The 12,579-nt window shown below is 41.3% G+C and overlaps 2 protein-coding genes across 3 annotated transcripts; one reads left to right on the top strand and one right to left on the bottom strand.

Moving 5' to 3' along the window:
- Nucleotides 1–1,075: 1,075 nt before the first annotated feature.
- On the bottom strand, nt 1,076–10,946 carry LOC119651146 (translin-associated protein X). Its single transcript, XM_038054550.1, has 3 exons — nt 10,642–10,946; nt 1,416–1,880; nt 1,076–1,355 (listed from the first exon to the last, which is right to left on the bottom strand). Exons 1-3 carry the CDS (start codon nt 10,857–10,859, stop codon nt 1,154–1,156), a joined length of 885 nt encoding a protein of 294 aa, XP_037910478.1. The 5' UTR covers nt 10,860–10,946; the 3' UTR covers nt 1,076–1,153.
- Nucleotides 10,947–10,975: 29 nt separating this feature from the next.
- LOC119651143 (3-hydroxyisobutyryl-CoA hydrolase, mitochondrial) lies at nt 10,976–12,579 on the top strand. Of its 2 annotated transcripts, XM_038054546.1 has the most exons (4): nt 10,976–11,128; nt 11,197–12,033; nt 12,093–12,361; nt 12,497–12,579. In XM_038054546.1, the coding sequence occupies exons 1-4, from the start codon at nt 11,126–11,128 to the stop codon at nt 12,528–12,530; spliced, it is 1,143 nt and encodes a 380-aa protein (XP_037910474.1). In that variant the 5' UTR covers nt 10,976–11,125; the 3' UTR covers nt 12,531–12,579. The 2 variants fall into 2 exon arrangements, with proteins under 2 accessions (XP_037910474.1, XP_037910475.1); XM_038054547.1 differs by having other exon boundaries at nt 12,093–12,579.

Genomic DNA, 12,579 nt, shown 5'->3' on the forward strand with positions numbered 1-12,579 from the left:
ATATTCTATTGAATTGAAATAATAAAACTTGTTGTTTCTTTTTCGTTGGTGTGGGTATTTATTCTTGCAAATACCGATATTTCGGGAACCACTTGTTCCCTTCATCAGTGCAAACAACTTGGTTGCACTGATGAAGGGAACAAGTGGTTCCCGAAATATCGGTATTTGCAAGAATAAATACCCACACCAACGAAAAAGAAACAACAAGTTTTATTATTTCAATTAATTAATCGTTGGAAACACCGCATAATTTCACTCTGATTCTATTGAACATTTAAAAAAATAAATAAGTAGACCTCGGACTTTACAATCTCGTGAAGAGTAGGACAGTGTGGTCAAAATAATGGGGCCCTTTTAAGATTTCTACTAATCTACTTAAAAAAAAACATATGTTCATAGTAACTCATTATCATACCACAACTGGTCTTCGATTTAGACCTACCTTAATGAGGAACTCCAACCACAAGATTAACAGAAAATTTATGTTATGAAAATAACGAAAAACTCCTAGTGCAGTAAATATTTTTTTTTTGATTTCCAGAAAAAATCCTATGCATCGTATTGAAGAGGCACATCCTGGGGATACAGATTACAGGCGTCCACTATATCCAGATCCACCACTTGGAACACCAGACTGTCCGTACGGGAATCTTTGCTACCGACGAAATCCTGTTCATTTCCAGCAATTTGCTCATCCCCCTTCAAGTTAGTTTTCGTAAGTTCAATTATGGTAGAGAAATGTCGGATGATATCTATACCTTAAAGACTTCTAAAGTATTAATGGAAATGTTGCTTCTATAGGAAGCCATCAGGCGTTTCTCTACATAAACAATCTTATTAAATTTTCCTGTATTTTTAACAATCAAAATGTAGCTGATTTTGAAAAAAATTATCGGAACCGGAAAAGAATGTTACGTCAAAGAAAGAAAAAAGCTAAAGATCCCGAATACGACGACGATTTTATAGATGACGAGGAGTTGGAGCAGGAAGATTTCAGTAGCGATGAAGACGACGAGTATGTACCAAGTGATACAGATGACGAAGACACGGAAGAAATGGTGTAAAGAAACGCTAATTTTTTGTATCTTCAATTACTTGTTCGTCTTTGTTGTTTGTATACATAACTTTCAGCAATAAAATATTTTTAATACTGTTAATAGAAGCCTTCATCTTCATCATCATGAGCTATTTTATCCATAGCGAAGCCAGCAGTATCCAGTGTATCCCAAGATGCTGCCTCTCCACCACGGACTTTGATGTTATAGCAAACATTTTCGGCTTTGAGAGTACTCTGTCGTAATGTGGTGATTTTACGTGGAATTTCTCGATTACCAACAGGTCGGATTCGCAAGTACCTTAAAAACAAATTACTATTAGACACGCTGGTTAGTTCTCTCCAATGCGACATTGCCTACCCAGCGTAGAGGGTTTGCAAAGTTCTGCAAGCCTGAAAGCATGAATCGATATCGCCACTTCCTAACGAGTTAATGCAGCGTCGCATTATTTCTCCACCTAAATCGGCCAACCCAAGTATGAATTCCACTGGTTTTATCGTGCACACGATTTGCTTTTTAGCAACTGTTTGCTCCTGTAGGGACTTTTCTTCTTTTGTTTCATTCTCCTTCGTTGATGACGGTTTATCAATATTATATGTTAGAAATTGTTGTAGATCATCCCAGTCAGATAGTTTCGAACTATCTTTCAAATACTCAAAGTACGAATAGGCTTCAATAAATTCTTGTAGACCTGGCGAGAAAGCACGCAAATATTGATTTTGGTCAAGGTCTTCCAATTCGCGAGCAATTAAAAGGAAGTTCGTTTCGCACACTGCTCGAAGCCTCTTTTCAGCATCTTCTAGGACTTTCTCACGATTATTTCTCCTAAAACATAAAATATTATAGTAGATTTGACGGTAATGTTAGTTCAACAATACTAATTGCATAATAATGTTATCAACATTGAGGATACCGAATCAAACTAGGAATTGTTAATAGAATAATTAATTTCAAAAACCAAGCTTTGAATCGGTAACTTTATTTTCGGATATGAGATTAGTACTGACGAAATTCACACATAGCCCCTTCTAAGTCTAGAAGATAGTTGAAATCCACTGAAAATAGCTGGCTTATCACCATAATAATACGTACAAATGAGGAATTCTTGGGCAGGAGACTATTAGAAACAACCTGTAGCCCAGAAGAAGCACTCTAGACGTGGCGATGTAAGCCCATACCTCTGCACTGCAGAGCAGAACAGACTGCGTTGAACTCATCTGGAGACGTCGCCTGCTAGACGTAGGACCAACCATATTTACCATGAGACGGGATATGGGACGCAGGGCCGGAATTATCTTTTTAGCCAGGATGACTACTTCGGTTTTTTCCAGTGCAAGGTTGGAACCATGAGTAGTCATCCATCCGCTTGCCCGTCGCATCAATATGCCGGGTCTGCTTTGCGCCTGCTCAACAGTGCGTCCAGCAACAACCGCCGCGACATCATTTGCATAACCGACCACGCGGGACTCTTCTGGCATGTCGAGTTTAGGGAGATTATCATGGGTAGCATTTCAGGGGTCCAGCCGACGTGACCTCCATCCTCCTCTAACTTTCTAGCGTGTTTCACAGACCGGGAAGCGGTTCCTTAGATAGTCCCTCAATATCCGTAAGAGATAGTTCGGCACGTCGAAAGTATTGTCTAGTGTGCCTAGAATGTCTTTCCATCTTACGGAATTAAAGGCGAGTCGAACAGCATACTTCACAGAAGTGGTGATAGCACACCAACTTGGGGACGGCCTTTCCAAATTTTAATATGATTTTAATGGAATCTCAAAAGATACATTCTTTATTTATTTTTACATTTACTTAGTTCTTATACCCGAAGTAGACCACAGCCTTCTGTGGTGGTCTGGATTCAAAATAATGAATTTCATTCTATTGTGTACGCTTGCTGCAATATGTGGAACCTTGAATATGCAAATATTTTATATTTTATTTTATTTAAAAATAGTAAAATAACGAAAATTTTAAACATTTTTATTTCAAAATCGTTGTTTTCTAAGGTTTTTTTTTTGTGGAATGAATCCTTAGTCGAATCGATTCAATGTCGGTCTATTTGTCACACTCTGTTTACTCGGTAACCCTTGAACCTATTGTTACGAAATTTGGTGAGAACATGTGGTCTGTGTATCCCTTTACATATAGCAAGTAGCCCATTTTCTGTTTAGTTTAAGTAAGATCTCCCATACATGCGAAGAGGGGAAGAAAAATGTTTTTTTCACAGAATATGACCTGGTCAATTCCCTTCCGATATTTGCTCAAATAAATTTAATAATAGTATATTATCATATTGTATTTTAGACATTTACCCGAAAACCCCCTTACGCTTATCCTAGAAGACATCAGCATAAAAAATAATCATCAACGGCGCAACAACCGGTATCCGGTCTAGGTCTGCCTTAATAAGGGACTCCAGACATCCCGGTTTTGCACCGAGGTCCACCAATTCGGTATCCCTAAAAGCTGTCTGGTGTCCTGACCTACGTCATCACTCCATCTCAGGCAGGGTCTGCCTCGTCTTCTTTTTCTGCCATAGATATATCGGTTGCGATTTTCGATCCTAGATAGGAGAAATTATCAACGGTCTCAAAGTTGTCGTCTCCTATCTTAATTCTTCCCGTTTGACTAGTGCGGTTTGATGTTATTCGTTGGTTGGTTCTTAGTGCTGACGTTACCATCATATACTTTGTCTTGCCTTCGTTGATGTGCAGCCCAAGATCTCACGCCGCCTACTCGATCTGGATGAAGGCAGTTTATACGTCTCGGGTCGTTCTTCCCATGATGTCGGTATCGTCAGCATAGGCCAATAATTGGGTGGGCTTAAAGAGGATCGTATCTCTTGCATTTACCTCAGCACCACGGATCATATTCTCCAGGGCCAGGTTAAAGAGGACGCATGATAGGGCATCCCCTTATCGTAGACCGTTGTTAAAAAGATAAAAGATAATACTAGGAAGTTTGAAGGAAATGCAATCTACAGATCATTAAGCCAGCGCGTTATTTTCCTGGAGTTATATACATGCACCCACATATTTAACAGTGTCGATGGCCATCAGAAAGACCTTGCCACTACGACTAACATGAAAAAACGCAGCTTCGCCATTTTCTACAACGGCGCTTTATTCTTCCCCAGTAACAAAAGAGGCTACCCTAAAATCGTTTCTTTCTTTCTCCCAAGAGCGGCTAATCAAATTTTTATGTTCTTTGATTTGTTGGATTTGTTTTCACCCCGAATAACGGAATAGCTATTACAAAATAGCAAAAAATCATGCAAAGAAATAAAGAGGAGAATTAATTTTCCCTTTACATTTAGTATTGAACGGCTCGAGGACGGATTCTCTTCGAATTATTTTTTCTGAAAATCATCAGCGAAAAGTGATGAATTGCGCATTGTGAAACATTATGTTGTGCCCGGATAGCTGAGGGGTTAGAGCACAAGGCTGTTGAAGGTCGCGGTTCAAATCTCACTGATTGCAGAAGGATTTGTATCGTAATTTGACGTCGGATACCAGTCGACTCAGCTGTGAATGAATACTTGAGCCAAATCAGGGCCATAATCTCGGGCGAGCGTAATGCTGACCGCATTGCCTCCAGTAGGGTACTGTAATCCTGTAGTGTACCGTTACGGTCTTGAATGAAGTGCTCTAACACACTTTAAGGCCTTGATTCAATATGGATTGTTGCGACAACGATTATTATTATTATATATTGTTTACCATGTCCGCACAGTGACAATCAATTTAAATTTGTTGTCCATATCATCCTGCACATTCATTCTGGTGTGAAATTCAATTGTAATTTTCAAAACGTAAGTTGCTCATTTTTTGAAAATATGGCAATTGTTATGCGAACTCTTTGGCGCCCTACATAAGGATGGACGATTCCGTAGCCTACACAATGACGAAATCTATGAGCGATATCATGACCGTCCGGTTGTGGATAAAATCCGGCTCAACAGGTTGCGGTGGGCGGGTCACTTAATCCGTATGGATGAGGATAATCCCACCCGGAAAGTCTATAATGGCAATATCTATGGTAGAAAAAGAAGACGAGGCAGACCCTGCCTAAGATTGAGCGATGGCGTAGGTCAGGACGTCAGACAGCTTTTAGGGATATCGAATTGGTGGACCTCGGCGCAAAACCGGGATGTTTTGAGTTCCTTATTAAAGCAGGCCTAGACCGGATACCGTTTGTTGCGCCATTGATGATGATGATGATGATGATGGCAATTGTTATAGTGCGCGCATCGACAATTGGCTCAATATATGATTTTGAAATGTGCGATTAATGTTCCAGTGTTCTTTACACTGCTACGAGCCAGAAGATCTAATGTTTCACAACAAAGAAATAATGTAATTAGGCTGCACTCTATTGCGAAACAATCCACTGTATGTGAACAAGAAATCGCACCAGAGGCTGCGTTAATACGACTCGATCTCATACTTCACAGACACGAGAACGAAAGGGCAATACGACAAACGGTTCGAATGGAATTATCGAACCTATCGCATAAAGATATGCATCAAAACTTGATTTGAGCTCACAGCTCGGAATTTTTCGTTCGAATTGGCCCAATGTTCATTGAAATTCGTTGGAGAAACGACTGAATTGTGCTACCTCAGTGGCAAGGGGAAATTGTCATTATTGCCTCCACCATCCGAACCAATGCATTCATTGTTTCATAAATACATCGTATTTCTATAATTATGAAGTCTATCTATGATATGTTGTTGTATTGAGACCCCGTTAGCTTTGAAGGGCGTTTCATATGGAAATATTGTGTAAAGGTAAAGGTTAGTAAGTTCAATCCATATATTTTTCATTCACTCGCTCCGCAATCCGAAGAACCTAAACTACAAACTGTACATCATCCTAGCTCAATAATAATGTAGAAAAGTATAACATCGAAAGGATTTGAAAGCGTCTCTTGTCTCAATGTAAAGCGTTTTATGAAATGATATTCCAGAATAATTCTGCTCCGTTTCATAGAGCTCATTCTGTAGATATTCAAAGTTTTTCTCAACGCAAATTTGGTTGCTAATATAGAGTAATATAAGAATGAAAAATTAAGTCACATGCACTCACTTAAACACAGAATATAAACATGTCGGGAAACCGGAAGCTGGGCGCTTCAGGTATGAAAGGTTTTGTTTGCTTCTTCTGTGAGTATATTTGAGTGTAGAACTTTCCCATTTGAACGTAGCCCGTTATGTATATGCATTTAGCATGCCTGACTATCCACTTTAGTGTGATATGGATATTTAGTTGCAGTTAATTTACACGGTAACTTTGAGCTACTGTAACTTCGTTAGTAATAGTATGATTTTGACCAAACTTTGGGATAATATGCTTTATATTATATTTTATACTACTCCCAACTTTTATAACTCTGGGATAAACTTAAGGGGGGTTTTACTCAATTTTCTCAAAAATATGGTAATATACTATTATTAACTTAATTTGAACAGATATCGATATGGAGAATATTTTTCGCAGTCACCATTGCAAAAATCTTTACGATAAACTGGACACTCGGGATGGCGAGAGAGATCAATATCGACTTGCTAAAAGCCGTAACGAACGTACACAGGATATCTTACACTGCTGTTGCGTTTATGACAAGAACGGTACTTTCTCGGCCCGTTTATTTGCGGTTGGCCCCCTAGTGGGAGTTTCATGATGGTTGTGGTTATACCTTCATCGCGGGCAGAGCTCCTCGCAGTGCGAGCGTGGAGTTGCGCTGTACAACTCGGGTGCCGTACACCTTAGTTGCAGCAGAGGTGTTAGATAGGCCCCGCATCCACTGGTATGAATGCTGAGCCTGCACTCAGTATAAACCAGGACCGCTGTGCTTGCATGGCGGGGCTCTGATTGTGGTCCCAAAATCAATCCGTGTCCGAAGAGGACCGTGGGATTATGCCTTCACGGCAGGTACTCACGTTAAACAACCCAGGACTTTCATGCCAGCGTAACTGAAATCGAGGAGGCAATAAATCGAATGAAATCGAGGAAAGCCACAGGACCTGACGACATCGCATCTGAGCTCTGGAAAGCGAAGGGCTGGGACCCAACCCTGTGGCACAGTGAATTCTTTAATCCGGTTATTTAGGAAGGAAGAACACCATCTGGCTGGCAAGAAAGTACCATTGTTCCAAAATAGAAAAAGAAAGGTAGTCCAGCAGAATGTTCAAATTACCGTCCGATCCCATACCATGAAGATTTTTGAACGCATTCTTGACAACCGTATTCGCGAAATTATTGAAATAATCGTCTATCAATTCGGATTTGTCAAAAACTGCGGAACTACCGCCGCAATACAAGCTACGCGGTTAGTCATGGAGAAACATCGTGAGAAGCATCGCCCTCTGTATCTAGAGAAAGCGTTTGATCGTGTGCCACACGAACTCATCTGGTTTGCTTTACGACAACACTTAGTGCCAGAAGAACTCGTGCGCTGGGTTTAATTGCTCTACCACAATCCAAACAGTAAAGTTCGAAGTATGACGGGTATATCAAAACCGCTTCGTGTCTCTGTGGGTTTTCTTCAAAGAAGCGCCCTCTCATCACTCTTCTTTGTTCTTGTTATGGACACTGTCACACGAGACATCCTTCGTCCAGCGCCCTATACACTGCTTTATGCAGATGATGTTTTCCTAGCATCTGATAGCAAAAATGATCTCGAGCAATTTGTCCAAAGATGCAATGATCGCCTCATGCAACACGGCCTCAGGTTGAATCTAAAGCAAACTGAATTTTTGACGACAGGTACAATCACTGTCAGCGGCAGTGGTCTGCCCAGAACAGCGATTTAAATACCTCGGGCCAACGCTATCAGCCAATGGAGAACTGTGTTATGAAATTACTTTCGCATTAACGCAACCTGGATGAAGTGGCGTTCCACAACTGGTGTTCTTGGTGATCGACGTATCAACGAACGTCTCCAATCTAAAATTGACCGGAATGTCGTCCGTCCTGTCGCTCTCTATGGTTCTATATATTTCAACTATAAAAGGCAATAAACGGCGTCTTGCGATAATAGAGATGAAGATGTTGCGTTAGACTAGTGGCGTGACACGTTTTGATTACATCCGAAATGAGGATATCCGCGTTCGTTATGGGGTTGCACCGATAATGGAAAAATTGCGAAAGAAGCGTCTCCGATGGTGGGATCACGCAATTCGCGCCAACTAGAATTCACTTGCCAATATTGGTATGAACATCGAAGTCGATGGTAAGAGACCAAAAGTCAGGCCGAAACGGAAACGAAAAACGGTGGTTTGATACGGTGGATGGGGATTTAAAAGCCTTGAGATTGCACCCAGATCAGGCATTTGATAGAGCCAAATGGCGAAACTGATCACGACGAGCCGATCCCGCTTGAACGGCTTGCTTGCTTTATTAACACAAGAAATTTCTATTTACCCATTTTCTTCAAACTAACAAAAGTTACTTCACTCAAAATGCTCTATCACACAAACTAATAGTCTGGCAGCTGTCAAATTTGTACACCTGGTAATGAAGAAGGATGTTTTCTACGATCAATTAAACGGAGTTCATAGGAAGCTTCCTAAAAGTGACATTGTGATGATGGTGGGTGATCTGAATGTCAAGGTGGGATCTGGCAGCACTTTGCTTGGACATATGATGGGGGATCACGATTTTGGCGACCTCAACGATAATGGTGGGAGGGTCGTGAATGTCTGCAAATTCCAACGCCTCGTCGTTGGTGGCACATTGTTCGAACGCAAAGCCTGCCACAAGATCAATTGGGTTTCAACTAACCGACGCCTTAAGAATAATCAGACCCGCCTGAGAATATCGATGAGCTTTGGGCCGCCAATAAAAATGCTTTTTTCTCGGGTGCAACACAGGTGATCGGACACGTCCCGAAGGGGCGTCGTAAGATCTGGCTGACTGCAGAACCGTGAAAGCGAATCGATGAACGGAAAGGGTTGAAGACTCTACTGACTGTTGCGAGTGATGGAGGGCGTGACCCGTCGTTCAACGTAGTGTACACCATGTCAAAAAAGAATTGGCTATTGCGCCGATCAGGGAAGCGGAAGATGCCGCAGATCGCAGTGGTTTCAGAAGGGTATACCGCATCACGGAAGAACTTACATGTGGTCGCAAATCTTTCGATGGTCCTGCAAAGAGTATCAACGGTCGACTTCTCATCCAAGATAATGAACAACTGAAGAGGTGGAAAGAACACTTCACCACGGTTCTTAAGCGTATTAAATGCGATGAAATTCTTTCTCTTGTGGATGAAATGGGCAATCACCGTAACGGGCGGATATGGGCTGTTCCTCCAAGAAGAAGAAAAATCATTTCGGCCATTAATGCACTCAAAGGGAGTAAAGAAGCTCGGTGATGACGGTCTCCCCGGGAAGTTATTTATCGTTGCCCTTGCAATTGATCCAGATCTGCTGCTTCTACTTGTACGGAAATCTTGGGAATCCGAGACCTTTCCCAGAGAGTGGAAAAAGAGGATGATCGTCCAGATCCCAAAGGAGGGGACCTGTTTTGAGTGTGACAATTGGAGGGGTATCTACGTACTTACTCCCGTCCCAAAATAATAGCTAAAATAATCCAGGAACGCAGCAAAGAACATCTCGAAAGCTTGATCGACAGAGAGCAGATTGATTTCTACAGGGGATTTCCCTGCATCGATCACATCAACACCCTACAGATCTTTTTTCAACTGTGCGCGGAGTTTAGATCTTCGCTGCCCCTCCTCTTCATCGATTCCAACAAAAGCTTTCGATAACGTGAACAGGGAGTGCATCTGAAGTGCTCTATGCAGGGGGACATTCCGGAGAAACTAATAGCAATTGTCTGAGCCGCATATGATGCTGCAAAATGTCACGTGCTGCACCGAAACAAAATCTCGGAAGATTTTGAGGTCCAAAGCAGAGGCATTTCAAGTAACCGCGAACGATCCGCGATCCCCACCAAGAGGTAAATGGCAACCATATAGACCCGATTGTCACCATAGGCGGAGGGAAGTTCAGTATCCCTACGTACATGTATGCAATAATTTTTTTAAGATCAAACAACAATTTTAAATAGATCCCATAATTGGAGTATGTGTAAACCGCATTATACACATAATTTTTAAGGTTTATACAAGCATTGTCAGTAAACAACCTTGTTCAGCGGCATTTTTTTAATTTTTAAAGTTGAAACACACTAAATCCTAATATGCACTACTAAAACAATTAGGGACTTTCAGGCGATATTTCATTAATAAAGAAATCGGATTACTTTCAAATATGCAAGAACTCCATTTTGAAATTTAGTTTTATTTGTTACTTTTTAAAACTGAGAAAAGGAATATGTTATGTTATTGGGTCTACTCATCTATTTAACGAACTTATGTTTTAGGTATCCTTTGTTTATATTCTCGTTTCATATGAAAAAAATAGAAAAAAAGTGAAAGTATGAGATCCATTTTGAGTGAATGTATTCTCTCTTAGCTCCTCGTGATGCTATCCAGTTACCGCACGTAAAATTATATTGACCATTCCAAACTAAATAATTTTTTTTCTGAAAATGCACAAGAACCTAATAACTGCAATCAAAGTACCTGGTTTCAATCGTATGCAACAGGAAAATAATGCGCTTGCTTTCGATAGTGATGTCGCGGCTCATCTTCACGATTCGCTCGTACCGATCATGCTTATCGTCTAGCTCCTTCGCGTATTCTCTGAACGCAGCCATCACGGGGGTATCCACGACATCTTCCTCTTGCCTGCTATTCGTGGAGTTTTTATTCTGACGAAAAGGTTTCCGATTCCGAGACATTTTGCATAGATAACACAATTCACTGTTGTTTATTCTTCGCCGGGACTTTTGACAACTGCCTCATCATCATGTCAAACATGCTCCCAGTTGGAATATCGGCATTTCAATCTGAAGTTGAAAGAAGTTCAGTAGAAGTTGATTGCTGTTGAACGCCTTGACGGTGCACTTGTCACTTGACCACATTTGACATTCACTTGTGGAGTCTTCTCTGTATAGGCCGCAGGTCCGGTCGTATCATATTGCATAACTAACTTCGTGCCTACAAAATGGTAAATAAAATTTGTTGATAATCTATTACATGACGTGGACATTGAACTTGGAATTTTTTCGGCTACAGGTTGTGTTTCGTTTGTGTAACAGTGTCCCGCGTATCGTGAAGCAGGTGCACATGCGACCCATGTCTGCGGCTATGTCTACGGACAAGACTGTGATAGCAACTGATCACGGTGACAAGGGAGTAATTACTTTGAATCGGCCAAAAGCGCTCAATGCAATTAATCTGGATATGGTCAGGCAAATCTACGGACATTTAAAAAGATGGGAGGATACGAAAAGTGCGGTAATCATCAAAGGAGTTGGCGACAAGAGCTTTTGTGCGGGTGGGGACGTTCGTGCCGTGGTCGAGGCCGGCCCTACTGAAGAATCGAAAGCATTTTTCCGGGAGGAGTATACCCTTAACGCTCTGATCGGCAATTACAAGATCCCATACATCGCTTTGATCGATGGCATTACCATGGGAGGTGGAGTTGGTCTCTCGGTACATGGTAAGTATCGCGTCGCGACTGAGAGGACCATGTTCGCAATGCCTGAAACGCAAATAGGCTTGTTCCCCGATGTGGGCGGCTCCTACTTTTTACCGCGACTGACGGGCAAATTAGGCCTGTATCTAGGTCTGACTGGATTCCGACTGAAAGGCGAAGATGTCACGAAAGCCGGGATAGCCACTCATTACTGCAACAGCGACCAACTAGATAAACTAGAAGAAGCACTTCTTTCCAGTTCCAAGGACGACATTCGCCAGGTTCTAGACAAATTCAATAGTTGCTCTTCCAATGAATTCGTTCTGGCAAAAGACATGGATCAGATCAACAAGCATTTCGACAAAGCAGGTGTCGACGATATATTCGAAAGTCTTCAGGGAGAGGAAAATGCTTGGACTCAAAAAACGTTGCAGGTCAGTCATATTTCCCATTACAGTTCCCAATGGAAAGCAAAGTGTCTTATATTTTCTAGACACTTCGCAAAATGTCTCCACGTAGTCTTAAAGTAACACATCAGCAACTCCTTTTTGGTGCCACACTCTCACTGGTCGACTGTTTGAAAATGGAATACCGCATGGTCGTGCGTTTCCTCGAAGATAGCGATTTCAAAGAAGGTGTCCGAGCCCTTCTAATAGACAAGGACCAAAACCCGAAATGGGTTCCGCCGCAAGTGGAACAAGTTACGGAGAATCAAGTCAACTTCTACTTTGGACCACTGCCCGCCGGTGAAGAGTTGAAATTGTAATAATTTTTAACTTTTACCATATGTATTCGTTTTGCCATAAATACCAGTCGTGCATTTATTAGACTATAAGTCGCAATTTGCTATGAGCAATTTGAGATTTATCTAAGTTGGAAATTTTTATTTTCTTACAGACCTGAAGAGAATGTTGTTAAAAGTAAATTGTGATGACTTTTACAAACAATAAATTGTGGATAATATATTATTTTTATACCAA

Source organism: Hermetia illucens, chromosome 3, assembly GCF_905115235.1.
Source record: "Hermetia illucens chromosome 3, iHerIll2.2.curated.20191125, whole genome shotgun sequence".
NCBI lineage: Eukaryota > Metazoa > Arthropoda > Insecta > Diptera > Stratiomyidae > Hermetia > Hermetia illucens.